The 27,166-nt window shown below is 43.0% G+C and overlaps 1 protein-coding gene and 1 long non-coding RNA gene across 2 annotated transcripts; both read right to left on the bottom strand.

The window, feature by feature from the left end:
• On the bottom strand, window positions 1–22,270 carry LOC117142429 (neurogenic locus protein delta). The gene is made up of 6 exons (XM_033306389.1): window positions 21,538–22,270; window positions 15,910–16,221; window positions 12,205–12,274; window positions 8,047–8,295; window positions 4,940–4,994; window positions 1–2,864 (listed from the first exon to the last, which is right to left on the bottom strand). The coding sequence occupies exons 1-6, from the start codon at window positions 21,592–21,594 to the stop codon at window positions 1,103–1,105; spliced, it is 2,505 nt and encodes an 834-aa protein (XP_033162280.1). The 5' UTR covers window positions 21,595–22,270; the 3' UTR covers window positions 1–1,102.
• Window positions 22,271–23,159: 889 nt separating this feature from the next.
• LOC117144528 lies at window positions 23,160–23,772 on the bottom strand. Its single transcript, XR_004459648.1, has 3 exons — window positions 23,625–23,772; window positions 23,365–23,471; window positions 23,160–23,303 (listed from the first exon to the last, which is right to left on the bottom strand). It is a non-coding gene; the product is annotated as an uncharacterized LOC117144528 (long non-coding RNA).
• Between the last annotated feature and the right edge of the window lie 3,394 nt (window positions 23,773–27,166).

Below are 27,166 nucleotides of genomic sequence, written 5' to 3'. Positions count from 1 at the left end.
GTGTAGGGTAAATTAGAAGTACTTAAAATAGAATCACTAAATGTTTTGCTTGTCTTCGCATGTTTGTTTGTTTGTTTGTGTAGGGTCTTTAAATTAACATTAAGCTAGAGTCGAGTTAAGTTTAGTGTCTTCGTTTACTACATTTACATATACATAGTTAGAAACTAAATAGTCGAGATAGTGTCAATTTATGTAGTTTTTTTGTGTGGCTTTTCATCTTTTTCTCTTATCCATTTCGTATATCGATGTGACCTATGAGTACTATATACAAATCGCCCGATTCAGCCGACTGCCTTGCATAGAAAAGCAGCGCCATCTCGGGCGGCGTCAATGAGGAGGTTTCTTTCAATCGTTTTGTCATTAGTTTACACATACGCGTTGGCTACGGCTAGCATTATTATTTACAATTTATATCGAACTAAATGAAAAATAGATTAAATTGAAGCAGATTTTTCAGTAACATGCAAAACGTCAAAACGTGTGGAGAGTCGTCTCTTCGACTCTGTCGTCCAGTGGTTCTTGGTCTTGGTCTAAATTCTAGTAAGCAATTGGTCAAGTCATTTTTCCTTTGAGCGATATGAGGTTGTCATAAACAAAAGGTTTTCAATTTTGATTGGTTGACTTTATGGTATACAACTTTAGGCTTAGGTCAGTCCATTGGAATAATCAAGGGTGCACGGTCAGTTTCCCGTTTGCTGTTTCGATCGAGTGTTTCATTTGTTTGTTCCTTTTTTTTTTAAGAATTTTCAGTGTTTTTAAAATGTATATTTCAAGTGTATAGTTTTCAATTTGATAATTCCTAAGATTGCATTTTGTAAAATCTATAAAAATGTTCCCGCTGGATACAATGATGCCTCAATCGATCGAAACGGCTGGGTCACAGCTTTGCTAATTACTATACAAATTTGTTAGGGAGTTTACGAGTTATGCCTGTTACAGATTTTTCATTTTTCGTGACGACTAAACTGCTTCAATCAACAACAACATTTTGGCGTCTCTCTCACATTTTGAACCCAACCCAGTCTTTTCTTTGTGTGTGTGCTGTCAGCTCCTCCATGCGGATTTCTCCGGATTTCCCAGGAGCCCTTCCGGATTTTTGGAGTTACATATGCGGAGTGCCGCAGACCACGGATCGCTGCTGTTGCGCCGTCCCCGCTCCGCTTCCCGCTGCCGAAGCTGCAGCCATTAGTTGGGATGAACAGGCTCCGGCCACTCCCGCCGCCGCCAACGAGGGCCAGCGCTGGCTACAGTAGGAACCCTCGCCTAAAACGGAGATCCTCTTGCCCTCCGCCGCTCCCGGTCCACCGCCAGACGCTCCCTTAGCGGAGCTGCCTGCCGGCGAACCGCGGTGCATGAGCGTGGGATCGGTGTTGAGTTGCTTTTGCGACTTGGCTCTTTGAAGCGGAGCCACACAAAAGTCTGAGTTGGCATTGTTGTTATCCGCCACCGAGGCCACATATCCGCCGTACATGAGACACTCGTCCGCCGCTGCCGCCGCCGCCGCCGCTGCTGCTGCTGAGGCACAAATGTTGTTGACCGACTTGTCCCAGGTGTTTTTGATGATATTCGGGTTGCCGCCATCGAAGGTGAGACCGCTGTTGCTGCCAGTTTTGCCGCCCAGAGAGGCTGAAGCCAAAGCTACGCCCACCGCACTGCCATTGTGATGCATTGTGGCCACCGCATTCTGTTCGTTCTGCTTCCTGGCCTCCGCGTCGTCCTTTTCCTGAGCACGCTTACGCTTGCGCTTCATGCAGAAGACCACACACGCCGCAATAACCGCCACCAAAGGCATCGCCACTGAGAAAACAGCAATTAGGACTACCTGGGCATTGGTCAGACCATCGGCTCTCGCTTGTGTGGTGGCTCCATATTGGTGGGCATCGAAGGTCACCGAATCGTAGGACTCCTCATCGCACTGCTTGCCCCTGAAACCATTGGCACACACGCATTCAAACGAATTGACACGGTTCATGCAGGTGCCGCCGTTATGACAGGGTCCACTGCTGCACTCATCGATGTCCACGGAGCAGTCCTTGCCAGTAAATCCCGCGCGACAGGTGCACTGGTAATCGTTGTTCAGATTCAAGCAGGTTCCTCCATTGGCACACGGTCTGATGAGGCACAAGTCAACTTTGCTACTACAGTGGGTGCCATGGAAACCGGGAACGCATTGGCAGCGATATTGGTTGACCATATCTATGCAGGTGCCTCCGTTCTCGCACTGGTGGCCAAGACAATCGTCAATGTTGGTCTCGCACCTCGATCCCGAAAATCCCGCTGGGCAAATACACTTTCCGCTCGGCTGACAGCTTCCACCGTTTATGCAGGGATTCGGACTGCAGTTGTCCAGCTGGAGATCGCAGTTGGGTCCGCTGTAGCCAATGGGACATTCGCACTGGTAGCCCTGACCCTTGCTTCCCAAACCAGGACGAACGTTGCGGCAGATTCCCTGATGACACGGTTTGTCCGAACACGTGAGCACTTTCTCCTCGCACATCTTTCCACTCCAGCCGTTGGCGCAATGACACTTGTAGCCGGTTTTTGTGTGCGGCTCATCGATGCAGGTACCACCGTTCTGGCAGGGATTGACATCGGCATCGCAGGAGTAGATCTCATTTTCGCAATCATCACCACTGTAGCCCGGAGCGCATTTGCATGTGTACAATCCCTCGCCGGTGTTGAAGCAGGTTCCGCCGTTCTTGCAGGGTCGGTGGTTGGTGCAGTAGTTCAAATCCTGGTTGCAGTACAAGCCTCCCCAACCCTCGTTGCAGATGCAAGTCCAGGGTTTGTTGCAGGTGCCATGGATGCAGTTAGGTTCCAGAACACACTCGTTGCACAAGGCTCCCTTCCAGCCCAGTTGACAACTGTAAATAAATGAAGGTAAGAGGGGTGGTTAGTGTGACCGTATGCGAATTTGAAATGATAGTACGGACGGAAGTGTGCCCATGCCCTTATATGAATCATATCTAAAAAAAAGTATAGCTAATTTCATTTCATTCTCGAAAAACTGCACAAATACACAAATGCACTTAAAGATCTTTGACTCTGTTTATTGAAGCGCCGCGGGCGCTGGCTTACTTTTGACTTTTAAATGCGTGCGAACAGGACGGCAGATCGGTGCTCCATCACCTGTTCCACGCATCCCTGCATCCCGCTCCCTGCCCCACCGTACACTTGTTTGCATGCCACGGTTGATTGCAATCGAAAAACGCAGAAGATGGGTAAGAAAAGAGCAAAAAGATAAAGAGAGACAGGGAAAGGAAGAAGGCTTGTCAACTTGAAAAAGTCTCGTTCGCAATTGAAGTAAAACGAATGTCGCTGTAAGAAGTCATATCCGCACACTTGAAAATGAAGAAGAGAAAGGGGGCAAAGAGCTTCGAGGGAGTCACAAAATTTTTGCATTTCTCACGATCATAAATTGATTTCAAGCCAAAAGAAAAAATGTTTCCTCTGCAACAGCAAATAAAGCAGGCAGGCACGCACGAGCACGCATTGCCAGATGCAACTGTTGCCAACTGTGTGGCTAAAAAGCCTTCACCCACAAAGATTTCAATAGTTAATAATTCAAACCAAGACAGCTAACCTGTTGAAATCGGGGGGCGGATTGGGGGAGTGGGTGGAAGTGCTGGAGTTCGAGTTCGGATCGGATCGGAGAGACAAGTAACAGACAGAGAGACAAGCAGACAGACTGGCTGACTGGGAGACAAGTAGTAATTGATATGCGTCAGCCAGTGTGTACACAAAGAAATGTCGAAAAAGCAAGCAAGCAAGCGTCGCGTTGCCAACTAGCAAATGTGTGCTGTATGCGCTTAGAATTATTAAAATATTCCCACCACCAAACAACCTGGCTAAGTGGCACGCATACCCGGGCGTATCTGCGGTTTCCAGCTAACAATTCGATTCACAAAACAGTTCCACCAATCACTTTACTTTACTACTACTCCAAGCCGCACAATGATGTGTTGATTTTGGTGCTCCTTTTTATTTGGCACAATTATCGGCGGACCACAAAATGTTTGATTTCCGCCTGGCAGTGAGAGGTTTATTGGCCAACATAATGCCAAAGTAATGAGCAACATCCTCTGCGCTCGACGTTTGAAAATCAATTTGGCAGATCGCTCTTCGAGTGCCCGGCATCGGCACAAACCTATTTTCATAATAAACAAAATATATGGCAAGCGAGTTATGTAAAAACGTAATGTCTGGCTGGCAGTATTGAACTTTGTGTTCTCGTGCAGCTGTTTTTTTTGTGTTGAAATTGTATGCTGCTAATATCTGCAAATATTTGCGAGCGTCGTCAAAAGTGTTCGCTTACACCTTGATGGGCAGAAATGTGGGAAAACTTCGGTACTTGTAATTCAATTTGGCCTGCTGGATTTTACTTCGCTTCAAAATTGTAATGCAAAACCCCGGCCAAATCAAATGACATCGCGCCAAACAGAAAGAATTTCTGCGGTCGCCGAACGAACCAGCGGGCAAATAAAAAACGTGCATTAAAATCCAAACAAAAACAAAGAAAATAATAAAAAATAAAATAAAAGAGCAGCAAAGTGTTTTCTGCCCTTTTCGCCAAGCTCACGGTAGCAGTCAAACATTCAGCATTACATTGAAAAGGTGTGCCCCATCATGATAGTTGTTGCGATTTTCCTCGTTGTTTTTCGCTGGGCGGGCAAGTAAAAAACCAAGCAGAGAACAAACACCAGCAAATAAAAAACGTGCAAACACAAGGAGGACAGAAATCATCATTAAATTGAAGGCAAACTAACCCGTTAGTTGCAGTTGCCAACAGTTGGCTTAATTAACTTAGTTCTAGAGGTTTGAAAGACGATTTGGTAAATATTTTCATAAGCTATCTGAACTTAACGAGCTATTTCCTGATATGCTAAAATATGTTCACAAAAGGCCTAATCAAATGAATACGATCAAATAAAATACTTACACGCATTGATTGGGTTTGTCGCAATGTCCATGCTCACAGCCTTTGGCGCATTTGGCTGCAAATAAAAAAGGTGAAATTTAAATATAAATTAATTGAAATGTAAACAATACGGGTGCTGTTGGTGGTGGTGGGGGTAAAACACTTTCCCAAAAACTTAAATGGCTTTGAAATGGACTCCCCACCTGTCCGAGAAACAAAACAACAACACAATCCCAATTCCAAACCCAAACCCAAACCCAGGGGACACCCACTCGACAACGAACTGCTCAACCCACTCACAGACATCGAGATCCATCAAATTGAGGCAATTCCGAAGCAGAAGTGCCGAAAAAACTTTCTTTTTCACGCGTCTGGCAATGAAAAACATAAAAGATGTCTCTGGGAAATAAAACAAAAGCCGCTCGCTAAACAATAGGAAAACGTTTAAAAAGTTTTAGCACAGACTAAGCTAAAAAAAAACTAAAAAATGAAGAAGAAAACCCATAAAAAATGAATCATGGCCAGTGGCTCTCAAACTCTCGGCAATCGGCAGTGTGTGAGTGCTTTAAGCCAAGCAGGAATAACTTGTTTCTAAGGCCAAAAAGGAAACACACAAAATGAAATAATCCCATGGCCAGGAGAAGAAGAAGCAGCAGCAGCAGCAGCAGCAGCCTGAGCAGCTGAGGCGGAGGCCGTGGCCCAAAACAGAAAACAGATTCCCAAGCTCAAAAGGTTCGACGAAAACTTCGATTGGAAGCTGGGCTGGAGATGGAGCTGCAGTTGGAGATGGAGCTGGAGCTGGAGCTGGAGCTGGGATCTCTCCGAAGAATGTGGCAAACATGTTTCGGCCGGCAAGAGAAGCGGCGGCAGCAGCAGCAGCGGCAGCGGCAGCAGGAAGTTGGGGAGTTGCCACAAGGGCCTAGAGCAGGGGTAAAAGTCGTGAACAAAACTAAAAAAGGCAATGCCAAAAGGAGCCCAGAACGTGGAAGGAGCCGCCGATGATGATGATGATGCTCCTCTTTAAACCGAGTGAGTTTCATTCAGAAGCAAGCGGCGGCGGCATCGGGAAAATTGCTAGAAAATCACAAAAACGTGTTCTCTCAACGTAGCAGAGGCTCCATGCTCCTGCCCCCTTTTAATATATATACATAAATAGCTATGGAGAAAAAGCGTAATATTGGCAATTGCCAATGATTTTTATTACCATCGCCCGCAGTCGACGGACGGCTGGCTCGAAATAGATTTTCCTGAAAGTGAAAAAGAAGTTCACACGCCACAGGGCACAGATAATTCGCGCTAATCGAATGATATACATCCGAATCTTGCACTTACTTTCACTTCTGGCCAAAGGGTTCTCGTCGAAACTCTTCTTGAAAAACATCTAGCAGATGTATCTTTTTTTTTAGCACCCACTGACCGACGACCAGCCAGCTGCCTGTCATTCATTAACTTTAGCCGAAATAGCTCATTTCCTTGAAATTAACTTCATTCATATACGACGCACTTGGCCCAAAGAAAGACGGAAGGGTAAGGAGGAGCCAAAAGAAATAACCTTTTGGGCCAATTTACTCGGTTTCGGATGTTTTGTTTTTGCAGCCTGCACGTTTTGCCTTTTTCTTTGCTGCTCCTGCTGCTGGAAAATAATTTTCGCACATGTGTGCGAGTGTGTGCCTTAATTTAAGCTCATTTCTGCGCATTTAAGTTGAAAATAAAATATAGCAAGCAGGAGCAGCTGCCTCTTCCGCTGGCAACTTGCTAAACCGGCAGCAGGACACAAAAATTATCTGGCCCGAAAAAAGCCAGCAAATAAAACAAAAACGAGGAGAGGAAAGCAAAGGAGGGAAAGAAACGGGACAAGAAGGGAGAAGAATCGAGGCGAAGAAGCGTCTTCAGGAGACTACGACATTTAAGGTGTAATCAGACGTTGCCACAACAGCCCTAAAGGAAGTTTGTTCTTGGGTCGACCCTTCTTCTCGGGTCCTCAGAAATGCTCGGCATGCAGACGACGACGACGACGACGATGACGACGACGGCGGTGAAGCAAACCAACCCGAGCTCAAACTCAAACCTTGATCGTCATCTGTATCTGTGTCTGTGCGAGTGGACCCCTTACGCAGACACAGATACAGATACAGCACCGATACAGACACAGATACAGATACAGATACACCGGCACCACACCTTTTTGGTCCAAAAACCTGGGCCCTTGCACTTGGCGTGGGAAGATTTTTGTATGCCCTGCTCCTCATCATCATCACCACCATCACCATCATCATCATCATCAGGGGCATGGTGTGGCATGGTGTGTCTGCTCTGATTCACAGTTTAAAATGTTGGTGAAGCAAAGGTAGCTAACAACGATCGACTACCAACCAACTACAAAGCGCTGCCCGAATTCCTGCTCTCGGCAGTTCGTTAGACGTTTTGTTCTTGCAATGACAAATGACTTTTCCCCAATATCTTGCATTTTGCTTTTCGTTTCCCGAGCTTCATTGATTTATAATTTATTTGTTTGACTTTGATTTCTACCTCGCCACTCGATGGCCATTTTCAGTATTCAAATTTTTAGTTTCATTTTTGTCAATTCATCGCCGGTACGCACTCGAAAATAATTATACTTTAATTCGTTGGGGCAGCAAGCAGCATTCGATTTTCTTTATTTTTGGGCATTGTGTACAATCATCTCATTTGATTTGACAAGCAAGTGATTTTCAATAATAATGAGAGCTGGCAGGCCAAAAAAAACAAAAAACAAAAACTTAGGTTTTGAGCCACTTGAATTGGGAGATCGGCAGAAGCAACAACAAACAGAGCGGGCCAAGTGTTTTTGGCGTAAAGAATGCGTGGAGTACCGATGGCGATGGAGGCTATTGATCCGTGGGGATGTCTAAGGCGGAGCTTCAGCTTGGTAAATGTTTCAACCAATCACGAAATAATCATAGGGAGGAAAGGCTTACAAAGAACTCCAGTTAGTCGGAAAATTGTATCTATTGAAACCTAAACTAGCTATTCTAGATATATTCCCATTTTACAACAAGTACCCTTTACTACTATTCAACCTTCTTCTTCAAGACAACCCCACCCTCCCACACGGAGTATTGCGTATTTAAAAACCATTTTCTACTTACGTATGTGACAGTAATCGCCCTGCCATCCGGTCAAACAGATAATTTCGCCCGTCTCCGAGCAAGTGGAGTGTCCAAATGAATCGTCGCGGGGCCGGCAGAACTTGGCACAGCCGGGTCCGTAGTAGTTGGGATCGCAGGTGACACGGAAATCGTACTCCAGCGACGTGTACTGCGACTCCGACTTGTTCGTCTTCCATTCGGAGGACACCTCCAGTACCTGCTGCACCAAGAGTCGCTGGATGAGGAGCTCTGCAAGTGGAAAAGACGGCGATTAGATCGGGACCATGATAAGTGTGTGAGAACAAGCCGCCGAGCCGGCGATAGACTAATGAAGATTAATTGGGTTAAAGATGATCCGCTGAGATGGCGCTTGGGGCAGAGACAGAAATATTGAAAAACCTCTGTTTGGAATGCAGCAAATGGGAAATGGAAAAACCAAAAATCGAAATCAAACGTGGCAAGGCAAGGCAAGGCGAAGCGAAGCGAAGCAACTTGAAACACCCGAAATGCAATTGCTTGTCACAGAGTCAAGTGCTCAAGCCGAGGTATGCAGTTTGGCCAGGGCACGGAGTGCAGTACTTGGTATTTGGCGATGAGAGAGGCACACACAAACTGGCAGCCAGACACGGGGCATGGCTAAGATACAAAAAGTAAGTAAGAAAAATAAAAGAAGGCAGCAGGCATCAGACCGACCGCCAGCCAAGCTCGTCGAGGCATTTTTCAGCTGTTCGCCGACCGGTCTCGACTTTGGATTTGGGATGGCTGTCGCTGTGGCTGGTAAGGCAACTGGCAACTGGCAACTCGTTTGTGTGCGTCGCCTATCTACAGGCACATTTACACAGATGCAGATACTCTGGCAGCGATGCAGATACAGATACATGTGCAGCCACATTATGCCATGGTCTATAAAGTAAATTGCAGGTGCATGACTAGTCGAATTGCATGCAGACAAGCTGAAGTTAAAGCTGAATCCTAAGCCAAGCCATAGCCAAGTTTTTAGTTGGAAAATCCAGCGCTAATCCGTCTGGAATTTATTGTTCGAAACTAAAAAGTCTTAGAACAAAGCAAAACCGAGAAGACCCCCATTTTAATAGCGCCTGGAAAATTAGAGCAGAGAAAGTGAAGCTAAGAGCGATAATGGAAAGGAAACTGTCTCACTTTTCAATTAATTATTTTGACTATTGAGCAACCGACCAAAAATTGTGGCCCAATTATGTATATGTATAGCCATATTGTCAAAGCTATATATTTTCACATATGGAGCGAAACCATTGACAAGCGGCCCAACTGGTTGACCAATAAAAATATGAAATAAAAAATTTCGGCAACTCCAAAAACTCACTAATTAATTACCAAAAATATGCACAACTCAAATGCGGCAACAAGAATTCTTGGCCCGTTGCTCGAGCCACTAGCTGTTGGCTTAGCCGTTGGCAATTGCATTTTTTGGCCAAAAACTCGTGTGTGTCTGTGTGTACTTCACCTGCCGACGAACGGGGCCGACAACATGGAAAAGCATTCAATGCAAAAATCGCACCAGCCAACAGCATTCCCAAAAACAAAATAAAAAACCACTAAAAAAAACAAAGAAAAAAAGTCGAATTGTACTTTGTGGTTTTATTTACATTTGCAACACCGACACACACGTTAGCTTCGGCAGTGCGATAAAGTGCATGGATTTGTGGCATGACAGGTTATTAGACAAGCCGGCAAGAGACGCACAATTTCTGGCCAGTTTGGCCAGTTTGCAAAAAAAGCGTGCAATAAAATATAGCAGGCGAATTTTGTGAAAATATTTACGCAAAGCTGCATTTTCATAATTATCTGTGGAAAAGCGGCGTGTGACAAGACAAACTAGCTGACGATCGCGGAAAAGTGGAAATTTCTCATGGAAGATAATTAGGCACAAAAAAGTAAAACTTATAGAAATATCTGAAATGGAAAACTATTTGGCACAAACGTTACTTTTTTTTTTGCAACCGCTTTGTCAACCCATTTGCTGCGCTCAACAAATGAGTGAAATTTGTGTGCAACAAATTTGCAACAAGAAATCCAAACTTGACTCTGACTCCCTACCCAATCCATTTTTTATTTGCAGCATCCGCCTCCCCAAGTATCGCTGACTTGGACTTGAGGAATTTTTTCGAAAATACCATTTTATCAAGACACACGACGACAACAAAAACGAATACAACAACGACAAGTTTTGTGGCAGACAGTCAGACGGACGGACAGACAGAAAAGATCGAAGGAAGCCAAGTCGCAAAGAGAAGTTGGGCTCTTGTTGCCGGGCTGCCGCTTCTTGATCCAATGAGTTAAAATTAAAAGATAAGCATTTTAACAACATCGAACCAGGAGAGCAGAGAGCAGCGGCCACAACAACGTGCAACTAACAACTTTGGCATTGGCAGAGATTAATTGGTAGGTAGGGATAGGTGAGGAAGCCGAAGAGGCCGCCACAGTGCGGCGAAAATCTCGAAAACCATGAGTTGAAAGATTTCTGAACGCATCAAGAGCCAAGAGGCCAGAGAATCACCTTGCAAAGCCTTTTACACGGTACAAAAAGTGTGATCAAATTGATGTTAAAAACAAAGTGGATTCACAATTCCACTTCTTAACTTCTAATTACTTTTGAGTACTTTTGTCACTAAGTTATTAGGCCAGAAATAAATAAATATTCTTAGTATGTTCGGTATCGAGTTTGTCGTTTTCTTCCAGTGCCTCAGCCTTCGAACTTCAGATTCAGATTCCTTTGCCCAGCAGGTCCGGTTCCTTTGGCTCTTGGCCATTTAAGCTGGCCTCCGGCTCTGGGCGAAAACCTGGCGAAAAGGTCGCCATGTGCGTTGCACCACCCCCCTCCTCCGCCCGCTGCTTTATGTAATTTATGTTAAATGAATATAACAAAAAAAGAGCTAAACTCGTTGGCAAAATGCTGCGGCGTAAACTCGCTATGCAAGTCCAAGTATGCGGGAGATCGTCATTCGGCGCAAGAAAAAGGAGGAAAAAGAAACTAAGTTGCATACTTTTAAATAATGAAATTAATCCTTGACAGGCGGCGAGACTAGGAAATCTCGGTGTGCAGAAATTGAAATTGCAATTGCCGGCGGAGTTGGGGAGCTCGAAATGTGCTATGTGCCCATGGGGACGGACTCGGCGATACTGGTGTACCGATAAAGATCTATTAGCCTGGGACCGCCTCGGAAATTAGCCTGTAGTTGAGGCGGCACAGCGGGATGCCGAGTGAAAATCGGTTAAGGAGCTCCCAGCAAAACAATTAAAATTCCTTGAAGGAATAGGCCAAGCTATATATAGAAAAATCGAAAAGGAAAAAAAGGGCCTGGCGAGACGAAAAAACAAAAAGAAAGAGAACAACATGCTAGAAATTCCTATGAAAACTCCATAAATCTCGAAAGCAAAAGAAAGTGCAGGTAGCTAAGCCCCAAGCAGGTAGCTTCTCCTTCTCCGCTCTTTCATCAAATTGTGTGGGAAAATCAGCCACAAAAAAGTGTTTTTAAAAATCGGAGCTGAGGAATTCAATTCTGCTTTTTCGGCTGCAGAAAGAAAAATCGTTCGGCTTTGTCAAGGATTTGTGAGCGGGCTAGAGCTGGATCCTTGTGTGGTCCTTCTTATCGCTGGAAGACAATCAGTTACTACACAGAAATCCATGTTGCATTGTTTCCAAGATGGATTACACACGATCTCGGTTCTCTCGATCGTTACAATCGGAATCGCATTGGACTAGTACAGCGTTTAGTTCGTGAGCCCGAGCTTAATTGCACATTTCAGGCAAATGAGGGATGGCCAAACCTCAACTTCGAGCACACTTCCGTTCCAAAACAGGCAGACAACAAAAGGCGACAAAGTCTGGCCCTCGATTATCCACCAAGTGTGTGTGTGTGTTTAGCTGAATGGTTGGTTGGTTGGATATTTAAAACCACTCAATACCCCGGAAATCTTACACTGAGCGAAGAAGAGCAGCAAAAGCTAGAGCCTGCCAAGGTATCAAGTTGCGGGTCTGTGCGATCGCTTGCCGCTTTTTTGACAGCTTTCGATCACAGGAAGCAGGATGATGAGCTCATAACTTTTGCCCATGTTTCAAGGAAGTAATTTCACAGCCTGAAAGATTTTTGTTTTTGAATATGTATAGGTTTTACTTACTGTTGGTGCGCGCATTGCCGCTGTTGTTGTTCGTATCATGCCAGGCCTCGACGATCAGCGAGAAGGTACCCTGTAAAGCGGAAAGAAGAAAAGGAAATGGTTAAAGAAAGTTCAAATCTAAACGGGAAATGACAGGCACTAATGCCATCCACACTTATCAAATCGTATCGACTATAACTAATTCCGAGCTAATGGAAAGCTCCCTAGAGCTCCATCGCCCCCACAGTGAGCACTCATTATAAAGAGATTATGACAGGCGGCTAGGCAAGTTGGTCGCCCACACGATCCCCCGAATGCCTCCTCCCCCCCTCCAGACCACCGAATCTAATGCAATGCGAATGCATTTCAAATGCAAATCGGCAAAATGCAACTTCGAATGCAACCGGCAGGCAGCGCCCTCAATTCACACTTGATTTCAAATGCAGCGCTGCTGGAAAAACCTGCAGAGATGACACAAAATCCAAATCCGAATCCAAAGCAAGGCGAAAACCAGCCGATTGAAACTTTTGCAGAGGTGTCTCTACTGCTACTACTGCTGACTGCAGCACTGGGTTTTCCATGGGTGTGTGTTTCTTCTTGGCTACGAGTTCGGAGCTCCGCGTTTCGATTCGCTTGTAAATGACTAATTTTTCGACCAACTTTCGATTTTGCGTGGGCCTAGGGCAACCGGAGATGTAGAATTCATTTGGTTGATAAGCCACAGTTGCCGATTGATTGCATAACGATTGCATTGCCATTTGGTTTTGGTGTGCTTGTCGGAGTCAGACATTAAAATTGCGCTCTGCGCGAATCTCTTCTTTTTTGTCGCTGCGAATAAACGTAAAATTTATATGGGCACGACAGGAAGCAAATCAGACATAGATGATCGGCTTTAACCAGCGACATACAATGGGAAATGAGCAGGAAAGGTAATAACAAACGAATGGCTAAAATGAAATGAAGCGCTGCGATGGTTTATTGGTTTTATTGTGCAGAGAAATAAAGTTTTCAACAGTGGCTACGTGCTCGTCTGAATGGAGTTTTCCATTATGGGAATTTTTACAAGTCCAATTTATGTAGCTTTAGTTGGGGATCTCAAGTTGGCTGCTATTCTTTGGTTCTGGCTAATATTTGGTGTATGAATCTAAAGGAAAATCCCTCTATTTCACTTCCCTTAGTGGGCATGTACATATATAGCTTATAAATTGCGAGTACCCATAGACACTCTCTGCACTGGCGTATGCCACATCCAAAAATAAATGAGGCAACATGCATCAGCGGCCGCTTAGTGAATATCGCGTGCGTCGGTGCTGTATATCAACGTCAATATCCAGCATATAGCATACAGAATGTAGCATAGGGATATCTGGATAGGGTGAAGTGCATTGCGGCAGGAGTAGGAGTGGTAGCCAGACACGTTGCAACAGCCACAGGGGGACTGACTGACTCTCAGAAGACACAGCCCGAAGACCCAATACTCAAGACCGAAAACCGAAAACCGAAGACCGAAGACGCAAGACGCAAGGCACAAGACAAGACAGTACAGCCCGTCAGACGGGGGACAAAAGTAGCAAAGTTCAATACGAACAAGAGGAGCATGAATGCTGCCTGCCATCGCTTGACTATTTTTAGTCGCTGGGCGGGCGAAGGGCGGAAAGGGGGAGTGGCAGCCCCCTATCCCTACATGCAACCTCGCTTGCTATATCTTCTGGCGTGTCGTCAGGCATGCGTGGCTCGTCTTTCGTTGTTTTAATTAAGTGCAACATTAAATTAGTTGGTGCAGCAGCGGCAGCAGACAGAGTCATACTATAATTAAATTTATAGTTTGACCTAGAAATGTTTTGAAGTTGAAAGTGCGCGGAAACGGACCGAAATAAAGTCTAGAATGCTCTAGGAGCAGCGATTGAAGCAGCAAACTAATTTTAGAGGGCAAAACAAAGCACTGAAGTTCTTGCCCCAGTAAAGATAAATAGATCACAAGAAGCTATTTACCAAAATAAAATCTAGCATTTTCTTGAAAAGGCTAAAAATAGAAAAGACTCCAAAACGATAGACTTCCCCTTTCACTATATTTAACTTAGACCGAAGATCAACAATTTGGCGCGTGCGTTTTAACTTAATTATGCTAGCCAGCCCACAGTTCGCTAATTGTTTATTTATGCCTGCCCGCAGCTTAACCGCTTAAAATGTATGCAGCTTACACATTTCACGTGCCAAAACATCTTTCGCTACCTGGCCCGCTGGTAATAGTCCCCCCTACAACCCTTTCCCTAGTTTCCTCCCCCTTTTTCGGACCATGACTTTGCACACTTGAGATACATGTGTGTAATGATAATAATAGTGACGCTGCACATGCGCAGACCGCTCAACAATTAGGAAGTAAAGTGTCTACGCAAAGAGAAATAAACTATGGAAAGAGGGTGAGGGACCGAGATAGAGGAATACTATGCTATATGGGGAGAGAAGTAAAAACACCCCTTAGAAACTGCGGGCGCACTGACACAAAAATACGTTACAAACTCCAGTTACTGGCATAAATACTTTGAAGCTTGAGTAACTTCTTCGTTTCTAGGGTGGACCCATCATCATGCAGAGCCTCCTGTCGTAATAATAATTAAGAAATGCACGGCATGCCGAGCTGAACCGCGATATGGTACATATTTTTCTTGGCCAGTCGAGCTGAACAGAATAAAGACTCAGCGTCAGTGGCGGTATTTCAAAATTTCAGCAATTTATTGAGCACACGTGCGCTTTAAGGAGGGTTTATAAAATAACAGGGGTATAAAAGTCCTAAAAAGTAAATCACCAAAAGGTGACTTCACTGGATCAGTGAACAACCCTAACTCAAACCACCACCATCCGAGATACAAAAGCTATAGCAAGTTGAAAATGAATTCATTTCGAAATACACATTTCATTATTACGGGCTGTTTTATATAGAACTTTTTAAGACAGTTTGTTAGAAAGAAGAAAGGATTTCGGAGTTCGTTCTATGGAAGCTGTGACTTCGGGAAATCCAACTGAATATAATTTTTTCCGAGTAGATAAACCGGAAAAGTGTAGGGCAAAAAGTAACGGAAACTTCGGCAGCCCAAGGGTGGGTTGCAGCGATCTGGAAATTGTCGCTCGCCAGTTCGTACAGCATAGTATATTATCGTATCGCACTGGATCGCACCAATGGCGGTGGTGCTGAATATGGTGGTGACGGTGATATAGCGGTGGTGCGCCGTGGTGCGGTTCGCGCACGCGTTTTCAGCGCATTTTTAATAGTCGACAGATGTTTGGTGCGGCGTGTGCGCCACAGCCAACAACCCTCGACAAGGACGCCCGGCGGAAATAAATGAACGCGGCATCAGGGGAGTTGTTCTCCCGCGGGAGCAGACGCCGGCGATCGGGGGCTATAAAAAGCCCAAACAAATTAGCAAAGATGCCGCACGAATAAGTTTTCTGGCGAAAAACTACGCTCAACGTATAAAGAAGACAACATGGAAATATTTATTGACTGACTGAATGAGTGACTGGCGTCGACGCAGGGCAAATCTAAATATAAAAGCCATCTGCACAGGCCATTTACATACGGGAACAGTGACAGCGAAAAGTGTGTGGCCAAGGCCTTAGTTTTATAGCTGCTGTAATCACAGTAAATGTGTAGTTTCAGTGTTATGATTTTTAAAGCTGAATTGATTTTATATTATATAAATCTATATTACCTAGTGCTGTACTTACCGGCCATGAGAACGAGAAGGGGAACTGGATGGGATTCGTGAAGCTCTTGTTCTGGAAGCGCTGGGAGTCGGTCAGGTTGACCGAGTTCTCGCCGAGAATGGGCGTGACCACGTCCCCGTAGGTGCACTGGGAGGTGGTGTCGATGGTGGCCTGGTAGTGCTTCAGGCAGACGCGAAACCGCGTCTTGCAGCTGCCCAGGCACTTGCCCGTCGCTCCGTCCGACTCCCCGCTGCAGCAGCGTCCCTCGTTGTCCCGCCCGTGATCGTTGCTGAAGTACTTCAGGCGCAACTCGAAGCTGCCGGAACTGTGAACCTGCAACGGATGCAACACAAAAAGGGGGTATTTTATTAGTCAAATCAAATTAAAAAGCAATTCATTAAGGCACACCGAAAACCAAAAATAAAAACGAGAGGCACAAATCGGAGAACAAAGAATGCAGCTCCCAACAAGACGATAAATCTTTCAGCATGGTATTTGAACAAAAACTGAAATTGCAGAGGAATTTTTAGCGGCAACAGCAGCAGCGGCAAACATTCAGCATTCAGAGACCCATGCAAAGGACAAAACGAATACAGGCTTATGAAATATTAAGCGAGAACCGAAACCGAATCCGAATCCGCGACCAAACCGATCTGGGACCGAAAAAGCCCGGCCACATGACAAATGCTCAGCAAGCGGTCGTTTTCTTCAGTTTGGGTCCGCTTCGGTCCGATTCGGTGGTTTGCAATAAATTCCACTTGGCTTGGCTTTCCGCTCGACTTTCGTTTTGAAGCGCCGACAGAATTTGCATATTTGGATTTGCAAATTTGTTTGATAGCCGTCGTCTCATAAATTTCTCAATTAATTCGATGCCGCTGAGCGAGGTGTGAGGGAAATTAGCTATATGGGTCAAGCATGTGTTTTTAATTGATTTTCTAAAATTGGCCATCTAGGGAAATTTACTTGTGTATATTCATATTGAAAGCTTGAAATTAACATATGCAATGTTTGAGAAGGAGTAGAAATCAATTTTCTCCAACTTCCAAGTTATTAAAAAGTTGAAAAATAACTTCTTTAAAACCTCTCCAACTAGGAAATTCGAAGGGAATTTGACATTACACCTCATTTTGGACTTGGCACTTAAAACTTAATTATGACTTCATCATCTGGGCCCATAAATGGGCGAGACAAGCGACCAATGACCAAAAATAGGCGCACTGCGGAGTTATTGCTCCGTTTTCTATAACTGTTCGTTCGGCAATTAACATTTCAGCCACAACAAGTGAAGCTTGTTAAAACGACAATTTAATTGTTAACAAGACATGAGCACAGCAGTGAGTCGCCGCCGTCTTCCCTCCTTCTCACTTATTTATTGTCGAGTGCTCCACATGTGGCTTGGGAAGTTTTGTGGGTTTTCCTCTTCGCCTTTGTAGGAACACGGGTGTTTAATTGCTCAATTAAGCAGAAGTGCGGTCCAAAGATGCTGTGTCGAATCACAGGTGTAATCGTAGGCCCAGCCGGAAAAGTAGAGCCAAAGCTGGCGCTAACATTGTTCAAAGGCTTTTCCAATTGTAATTGTAAGGGAATTTGGAGCGAAAGAGAGGGCGCATTCAACGAATGTAAGTGGCCAAACGAAAGACTTAGGCAACGAACGCGGCGCAAAATAAACACATTGTACGGAAAGAAAAATTGATCAAATATAACCATACTTTTATTTGTATTACTACTTTAAGTGTAAGAAGAAGTTTTAATATTTTAGTTTCTTATTAAACAAATTAATTAATATTTGTATTTTAGTACAACAAGTGCAGAGTTCACCTATCAAAATGTTATACAAAGGCAAGCTACTACTTAGTCTACTCTTTTTCCTGTGTATGTATTAATAAGCAGCCAACAAAAACAAAACGGACGCAAAAGAGCAGCAAAACAAAAAAAAAAAAACACACAACAAAAAACTTAAATAAAAGAAGCAGCAGCAACAGGCAGCGACGCCGACGTCGACGTCGGAGAAAAACGATGAAAAAATGTACAAGTAAAACCGAATTGTTTCCCACGGCATACGATTTTGCCGGTCAACATTGATGGTTAAAACGAGGAAAAGAGACAGCGCGAGAGGGTGAGAAGGGGAGCGCTTGGGCGAAGAGCGAGAGAGCAGCAGTTAAAAGGTGTAAGCGAATAAACGCCAGGTGAAGAAGAGCAGTGCATGCAGCCATATTGAAAGATCGCCAAAAGAGAGAGAGAGAGAGAGGCCCCAAGCTATAACAGTTTAGCGCAGAGGGAGAGAGAGCTAAAGCGGTAGTTGTTGTTGTCAGCTGAGCGCAAAAAGAGCAAAGCGTGACTTAAAAGTGAATTGGAGTCGCGTGTTTGCTGGTGTGTGTGTGCAAGCTTACAAGCTGCAGCTGCCAGCTGCTCCAAAGAGAGAGGGAGAGCGCGAGAGCGAGCCTCTCCCAGAGCAAAAACTTGTTTTCAACGGCGCTTTGAAGAGGAGCATAAATATGCGCAAAAAAGCAGAGAATAAGAAGCAGGCAAAATGAATTAATAGACAATCAAGCCAAACGATGCGTCTGAATTAATAAAAGAAATACAATAAAAAAGGGAAAGAGGGAGAAAAACCATTGAGCGGAAGGAAGGTTAGAAAGGTGGAAGGCGGCGGGCAGGAGGCGTGTCCAGTGGAAAGCCAAACTAAACTAGACTAAAAACAACAAAATGGGACAAACGAAAAGCGCACACACAAACAAAGGCGCAGAAGTTGACACAACATGCACAACAAAAAAAAAAGCAAAACAAAACAACAAGCAAATCAATTTGCATAACACCAAACAAACATTCACACACACTCTAAAGACGGTGGGAAGCACAAGCAAAACAAAACAAAAAGTGCAATCGTTAAAACCACAATAGTTTTGTCCACCATTTGACACCAATTTTGGTTATAGTTTCTCACACTGTTTTAAGGTTCCTCCAAGTATGCGGTTAGTATTAGCAAGCTTTCAAAGGGACAAGTAGTAGGTAATATGATGAATTAGCATTTAAATAACATAACTTTCGTTCTAATAACGTAAAATATATAATATATTTCTCTTGGATCTAACTTTTCTGACTTTTTCATCGTAATTCTAAAATGTTGAATGCTCAGTTACACCTTGCACAATCCGCCTCATAACTTTGGCATATGTACACTGGTAATGGTTCTCCTTCCGCTTTTTGTTTGCCTTTGCCTTCAACTATGAACTCCACAGCGGCTGAATATCCGAAAGGTAAAACCTAGGGGGGAGTGGGTATCTACGAAGGGGTTTCGCCAGGTGGAACTTGAAAGCTGGAGCTGCCAACCTCTCAAATGGAAGACAGACACTTGTTAAAGTGTTAGAAAATAGTGCGTTGCATTGTTTACCTTTTGCTTGAGCCGTTCTTTGTCTCCGTTTCTCGTTTTCTTTCTCTTTACTGGCCACTACTCCTATTTTTACTGCGATCACTCAGGCTTGAAGCGACTAGTTAGTTAGTTCTTCGTTTCTTTTCATTTTTTGCCATTTCCACGTCAACTTGCCTTGACTGACAGACAGTTGTTGTAGAAAAAAAGCAGGGAAGAAGGAAAAACAACACAAGGGGACATAAAAATGTATGAAAGCACGCATTTTTATTATAATTTTCCCCGACTTTTCCTCGACTTTCCTACAGGTGTTTGCTTTGGTGCTTCTACCCTGCATGTTGTTTATTAATCATTTAAATTCATCATCATAATCAACCGTTAACAACGGGCTTGGGAAACAGTTACAAGCGCAAGTGAATCATCCATCGCATTGTGTGGGAGTAGTCGCCGTCTTCCTCTTTGGCTTCTAAATTGCAATTAATTATGTTATGCGAAGAAAGAGCAGAGCCGAGAAGACTACGAGTGCTCCCCCACGAGTCCCAGTCTCCATTCATTCATTCATTCACTCACTCACTCGCTCACTTCTTCGGCGCTCAATGTTAATATGAAAATTGCATAAATGCAAAAACAAGGCGACTACGGTTATTTGATAGTTAAATTGAAATTTAAACGCAGCATGGGACAAGAAAGGGCCAAGAAATTGTGAGAATAATACCTTATAGAATAGGCAGAAAATTGAATTAAATTGCATTGCTAATGGCAAGCTAATTGCCCGAGATATTATTTTAAATGGCAAATTAAACTATTCCACCTTACCCTGCAAGTAAGTAAGGAAATGAGTCAGACTTGCTGGGCAGATGTTTCTGCCTCTACATACGGGGAGCATTCAGCAGTCCCAAGACCCCAGGAGGTTGGCGTCGAGACACTTTTTTGGGACGTTGTTAAAATTAGCGACTAAATAGCAGACTGCAAAAAGAAGCTGGTCGAAGAGTGAAGTTTAAGCACGCAACGTGCCAAAGTTGGGCGAAAATCAAGAAGTGCGGAGAGCGGAGGAGGATTGGAGCACATGCAGGGTGCACGGTGAGTAAATGGGTACTATATCGGTAAAGAGTTAGTATCAACCTAATATTGTGGATCTACTTCGTCACTAAATATTTCTAAACTGTGAAAAGGCTAAGCACAGACTCAAGATTTCTTATAGTTTAATATTTTCTTCTTTTCTTATCTTTGAAACTAAACCACACGTTAACAACAAAATATTAAGTGTTATTTTCTATCGATCGCACTGCTTGGTAACCCTGCTCAACTCTTTTTTTTATCCGTGTAACCAGGGGATGCTGGCGTTAAAGATCAATGAAAGCATGACAGAAGAGAAACAACGCAAGGAGGGGAGAGCAAGTGAGGCTGAGCATGTGTCGCGTTGACCTACGCAGAGCGAAAAGTAAACCAAAAAAAATCGCATGTAAAAAGCGCATGCAAAGCGGAGGAGGGACAGAGGAGGAGATGACGGCGAAAACGGCAGATGTTGCCCAGCATCATCAACTTTTTAGCATGGGCTTGTAGCACAGCACTACTATATAGCCTCATATTGAAATCGAGCAGTTTTATCATTTTTTTGCCGCTGCTCTGGACGCATACGCCGTTGGTGGTAAATTTTGACGTTGAGGCAGACTTGGATCATCTCTGCTTTTACACGGAGAACAATTAGTGCACATAGTAGGATTCCTAAGGCGTTGAACTGATCTGCATGTAAAAAATTATCTTGAAGGTATTTCTGCTTCATATTTTTCCGCTGTGTACTAGAATTAAACAATTTTTTGGGGATGGACCTGTTTGGGCATTGGCCTCGCATGTTTCCAAACTAGTTTTGCTCTATGAAATATGTATGCATGTTCCGAAAAGGGTGATACGATCCGATCCACAATTTCCACCCCTAAAAGCCAACCCGCCTAAAATATCAACTCAGCTGTTTCTACCCAAAAGTTCTCGGGTTACCAGCTTGAAAAATGAGTTTGGAAGCAAACGAGATGTTGGAGTGGTTTCAAAATAGATATTTTGAGATGAACATACGGAACCCCAAAAGTTTTTAAATATTTTGTAACCTGGCAACCCATCAATCGCTTCTTCCTTTTTGGCCCCACACACACACATGCGCGCTAAACACACCAGCTGCAAAATTCAGCGGTGAGTGCACGCGTGCGCGGAGAAATAAAGAAAGAAAATTGCCAAAAATACAACTTGTTGGATGGAAAACGGGCGCTTTTCCTGGGACGGTAACTCACCTGCACGATGACTGTGAAGCAAATGAATGCTGTTAATAAACATTTAATCCAATGCATGTTTATTGATGTTTTGTTGCTGATTTTTTGGATTGAGTGTCGCTTTTAGTGTAATAATCCACGGGCTGTGTGTGTGTGTGTGTGTGCGGCAACTACTCAAATTGTTTATTGTATTTATGTTTTGTATTTTTTTTGGTTACTTGTCGCACATGGTTTTGCAATTCGCTTTTTGCATTTTCGTTGTTTTCTTGTTGTCGTTGTTGCAAGCTACACGTGCACGCGCCACATTTTTTGTTGCAATTTCCTCGACTGTGTTTATTTTTAAGTGTCGCGAAATAAAAGCTCTTTTCGCGAACTGCGGAGTCTTCTCCTTTTCACGCAGAAAAGCGCAAAAGGGAAAAGCGAGAGAGGGAACTAAGGGTGCCGCGATTCTTAATCATTCGCGATTTTTTAATCTTTCGGAGGAAACACTTCTTGTTATTCTGTTAGAAGATCTTTTATTTTGATTTCTGGTTCTGACACTTTTCTTTTGGTACATTCAAACTTCGAATGAGAACTGCCCAGAGTCGCGGTAATCTGCAATTCTTAAGTGAACTATTGCATTGGCAGTTCGCGTCACACACCGAATATTTGGTCGCGTTTCGAGTCGGGGACTTGTGTTTTTCAAAATGCCTTGGCTGCGGAGCTGCCTTTTTCGAGTTATTCGCGCGGCCGAGTTGAAAAACGTAATGCCGTTCATGTCCACGACCGAAACACTATTCACCTCCACCGCCGCGAATCGTACTAAAAAATACCACGAAACGTACTCGCTCTCTCATTTCTCTCTTTCGCTCTCAAAACGGGTTCCGAGGGCAAAATTAGTGCATTTCAGCAAATGCATTGCAACAAACCGTCTCAAATAGTTAACTAATAAATTTACAAACCAAGCTGTTAGAATATTTTTAAAAAGAATTTAAATTTCCTCATACATTGCCAAGTTTGTTTTAATATTCGTCTCATTTATAAGAATTTATTATATTGTTAAACTTCAACCAGACGGTAGTTTATTTGTATTTTGTTTGTTTATTTCCAAGATTGTCTCAAAATATTCTTCCAAATTCAGATTTTTTATTTTTAGATATGCTACTTTTATATTTATATCTTAAATAAAACAAATCTATTCAATTCGTTAACGTTAGCAACATTTGATTCCCGGTTTCGCTAGCAGTTTCAGATAGCAGTTGGATACCGGCTCGTAAGCATTTCGTTAGCAACATTTGTTTACCGGTTCGCTCAATTTACCGATTCAGCGCTCACGCAAAAGTTGAAAGAAAAATGCTCAGCAACATTTATTGTTGAGAACCAAAATAAATTTGAAGAGCGATATTTTTATTTAAAATTTGATTTTTATTATATTTTTTGAATTTGCATGCAAGTATATCTTCATCATCTTCATTAGCAGGTCCATCTTTAGTCTTCGGGTTTTAGTATAAGTATTCCACCAAACTGCCGATCCAAGCATCCACAAATGTCGTTAGTATGATCAAAATCGAATGAGCTTCATTTCGCTAAAATCAACTTCTGCTGAAGAAGTTTTCAGAGACTGAAAATGCATCATCATATGAATTTTTTTGGCTCTGAAAACTTCTCCAGGTCTGCCGCTCTTATGGAGGTGAAACTCCTTCGAGTTTGGGCATACCAAATTCATTGACAGAGCATCCTGACTGGCGAGTATCCAAAACTACATATTTATTGTCCAGCTGCTTGGTGAAAATTGTTGAAGAGGCCATCTAGAAATACACATATGTAAGCTGAAGGCTTAGAATGTCATTAAATGTGAGCAGTACTTACTAATATTTACAAACCTCTATAGTTTAGTTACTGCAGAAAAATTCCATTAGCTCGGAAGTACCATGCTGTGATAACATCTTCAATAATAACCAAATGAACCAGCAGCTCTATAGATATACACGATAAATAATTTTATAAGCAAACAATTTTACGAAGCAAAATGAGTTTAAAAACTTGGCATGCGGTGTTATTGAGTTTGAAAACGGTGTAATAAATTTTGTTCTAAGCATTTTGTAAATAAGAGTTATCATTTTTAGTACTTGCATTTATTTACGACGAATATTGACCGGTTTGTATAAAATTTTATTTTGAATCCAAATATTTTGTAGTTGATATAGGAAAAGAATAGAAAAGTCGACTGCCGACGATGTCGAATGGAGCTAAACTAAATATTTCTATGAAAGTATGTTGAATATGATGTGTTCGCCTACTACGATTTCTTTTGGCTTTACAATTTTAACAGCTTGCTTGATTTTTCAATTTGTACTTCCATTCATTTCTTTAAAAATATTTAGGTAAAAATGCTAAATCTGTACACCTATTTATATCACTATTATTCCTAACAAATCATTAGATTCTTCGGTGGTCTCTGGATTCAAACTTTCGTTAAAAATTAGTCCAATTACTTAACGAAAAAAACAAGATTAATTTGATTCGATTTTTTGGTCAAACATTGTAAATCACTCGAAAACAGCAGTTCATTGAAATGGCCTGATAAATGGGCCAGCAAGGCAAAGGGCTGAGAAGAACTCGGCCAGAACTCTCTTCGCGCGAAATAAAGTTGTTGAAATTTGTACAATAAAAATCGGTCTTCATTAATTTGCATCGAACGAGGGACATTTGCATATGCATGAAACCAGGAGGCAGGAGACCCCAGAAAACGAAACCAATCAAGTCAACACCCAATTTTACAAGGAAATGCGGACCAAGACCCCGAATTTCTCCTGTCCGACTTTAAAGTGCCAGCCGCTATTCCTTTTACAGTGAAGTTTCTTTAAAAGTGACCATGAAATATATGCAATTCCTTCAAAATTTAAAAAAAAGTAACAAGTGTTAACTATCAATTAGTTTTAATTAGGCGTTTCGTTTAAAAAAGGAAATATCCAAGTTCTTACTATGTTTAAGTAGTATCTATTAAGAAACTACATCTTCCTTTCTTAGTGCAAAATTTTAGTAGTTTGTTTTGCATAGCCAATTCACTATAAAGATGTCCAACTGTACTGGCAATATTTAAACAAAAATATATTTCGCGCAATAAATTTGACAGTAAAGTACTCGCACCGGGAGTTTTCGAGCCACGGGAAGAGTGAAAAGTTTTTAAATTAAACACAAATTTATGATCAAACAACGGCAACGGCGAAGTGAAATAATGAAAAGGAGCAGTGAGAAGAAAAACCTGCAGGCTGTGGGGCAAAGTCAAACGGCAGCCTCTCGATCGCCGGAGCGCGCCGTTTAGCCCCCTGAAGCCCCTCGAGGCCCCTTTAGCCCCTTTCAGCCGCCCTCCCGACTTTTAAAGCCAAGTTAGCACCTGTAAACCGGTTGCCAGTCGGCAGGTAACCGCGTGGAGCTGGGAGCTCCAACTCCGAAAAACAGATGTCCTGCTGCTCCAAATTGAAAGCGCAACATACATCATCCATCCTTTTTGCGTGCACCCTTCTTAACCCCCCGTTAGCCGCTCGGCGGGTCCCTTAACCCGTCGAAGGGCGCCGTGCAGTTTGAATAATAAGGCAGCAACAACAACAAGAAATTGGGGTCATGTACTTGGCCAAGTCCAGCAGACAGGCAACATCTTTCACTTTGCAGCCTCTTCTGCGCATCCCCTCACCGCCCCTCCATTTCCCCTCCGATCCACACGTATTTTATGCATATTTTTTGGCCAACAGATAGCATTTTTTTTTCTTGGCCCTCTGTGGAGGCTGCAAAACTTGAAAATTAGTCGCGTGGCTTGTGATAATCGGTGGATCCAAGAGGGGGCTTTTAAGATCTGGAGGCGGGACATGCTCTTCATATCGGGTGGAGCGTGTGTCGCTCATGATCTGTTTATAGTTCAGATGGATGATGTAACGATCAATTGAAACCTGTTTGCGATATTTCTCCGGTGGCATGTGTCGCTTAATTGCTGAACTTGTTATCGAAAGGGCTTAAAAAATAAACAAGGCAAGAATGTGTGGGTCTCTTGATGATATGAAAGCATTAATGAAAGCAAACAACATTCGTTTAATGAAACAAGCTTTGGAAACTTGCAATTTACATTTACATTTCCCTTTTATCTTTCAACAAAGAAAAACGCGGTTTTGTCATTTTATGTAATTTAGTATTTATGGGTATTACTTTTTTACATTATTACTTACTTAAACCTCGCATTTTCGAATCATTCATCAACCAAAATCTCTATAAAATATATTTATAGTTAATTTTTGCACTAGGATTTCTTTTCTTTACCATTTTTTGTTTACCAAAAATGTTGAGTATCACTTTCTTTTATTTATTTTGTATTATATCTAAATAAAACATCATCTCAGAAGAAAGATCTCGACTTTTCCTTGGCAGGTGCGGTCCAGGAAAAATTCCCATCCGTTTTTTCCCACACAGGATGCAAATGTAACAGAACCGAATAGGAAACCTTGAAACGAAAATTCGATTTCATGCAAAACACAAACGGGAAATCGGGAAACACAAAACTGGAAACCCCAAAACGAGTATCGAGGCCTCTCGTGAGGATAAAACGAAGGACGAACATGTGCGCTTCCCACAGACTCTCATCAGCAGGTACATGTGGATGTGGCCTAGAGGATCCTGCGGGATATCTATCCAGAAAAGGACTCTTAGTCTCTTCCCAGGGAGCTCGAAAACAGCTGCTTTTCAATCTCCTTTTCATGTACGAGTTTTTAAGATTTTTATGTCTTATGATTTTACTGTTTCAGGTTGATGGTGGAGGTGTCGCTACTTAAAGATGCGAACTCCACTTCCGTGTGAATTTCTTTTTTCGGATTTCGCACAACAACAACAGCTGGCTAGTTAATCCTTTGCCAGTTGTTAGATGCAGGATTCCTCGACTTTCGCTTAATTGGAAGGAGTAGCAGCAGCAGTTTAAGGCGAAACCGCAGCAGTTGCTGTCGCTTTGTTATTGAATTCGAAACTTATCGGAAATCTTTTTTGGGCCTGAGAACGGAAACGCGACTGGGATCTTCGCAGCACCCTGTTTGCCAAAACTGAGAACGCAGAGGGTCAGATCAAACCGAGGATCGCCGAGTGCGAGGGTGGATCAGGTGCATTGCATAATCTTTGCCTTTGTATCCCCCTGCACATTTCATCTGTGGGAATATCTTTCGATTTCTGGCGGGGGGATCCTTGTGCAAACGGCTCAGAACGGAAGTTGTTTAGCGTGGGAAGTCCTGGGAGCAAACAGAGCTGCCGAAGGGGTTGCTTATCCAATCTAATTCTAATTCCGGTATGGACTACAGGTGGGGAATGAATTGAATTTCTAGACACTTTCAACTAAACAATATTCATTTAGAAATAATATTAAAAACATTAAAACGAATTAAAATCTTAAGATCAAATATTAAGCTAATTAATATAAGGATCCAAAATACATATTATATAGATATTCAACCAGTAAAAATCTCATGTGTCCTGTGACTCGCGATCTAAGTAGGTAAATAAACTTGAGAGCTTTTGCAGCTTTGGTTCGTGGAATCGAGAGGATACTGCTCCACACACACGCGCCTTGTCCTTTCAAATGGCGATTCCTGGAATTCCAACCGCTTGTCCTTGCCCATCAGCTGGACCAGTGGCGGTA

Source organism: Drosophila mauritiana, chromosome 3R, assembly GCF_004382145.1.
Source record: "Drosophila mauritiana strain mau12 chromosome 3R, ASM438214v1, whole genome shotgun sequence".
Classification (NCBI taxonomy): domain Eukaryota; kingdom Metazoa; phylum Arthropoda; class Insecta; order Diptera; family Drosophilidae; genus Drosophila; species Drosophila mauritiana.
The sequence above is the reverse complement of the archived record's forward strand: the minus strand, read 5'-3'. Positions and strand labels throughout refer to the sequence as shown.

Coding starts and splice junctions, on each gene's coding strand:
- LOC117142429 (XM_033306389.1), bottom strand. CDS start 21,594: ATGCATTGGATTAAATGTTTATTAACAGCATTCATTTGCTTCACAGTC. Junction 8,296..12,204: donor CGGCAATGCGCGCACCAACA/GTAAGTAAAACC, acceptor TTCCACTTGCAG/AGCTCCTCATCCAGCGACTC. Junction 2,865..4,939: donor GACAAACCCAATCAATGCGT/GTAAGTATTTTA, acceptor ATTTATTTACAG/TTGTCAACTGGGCTGGAAGG.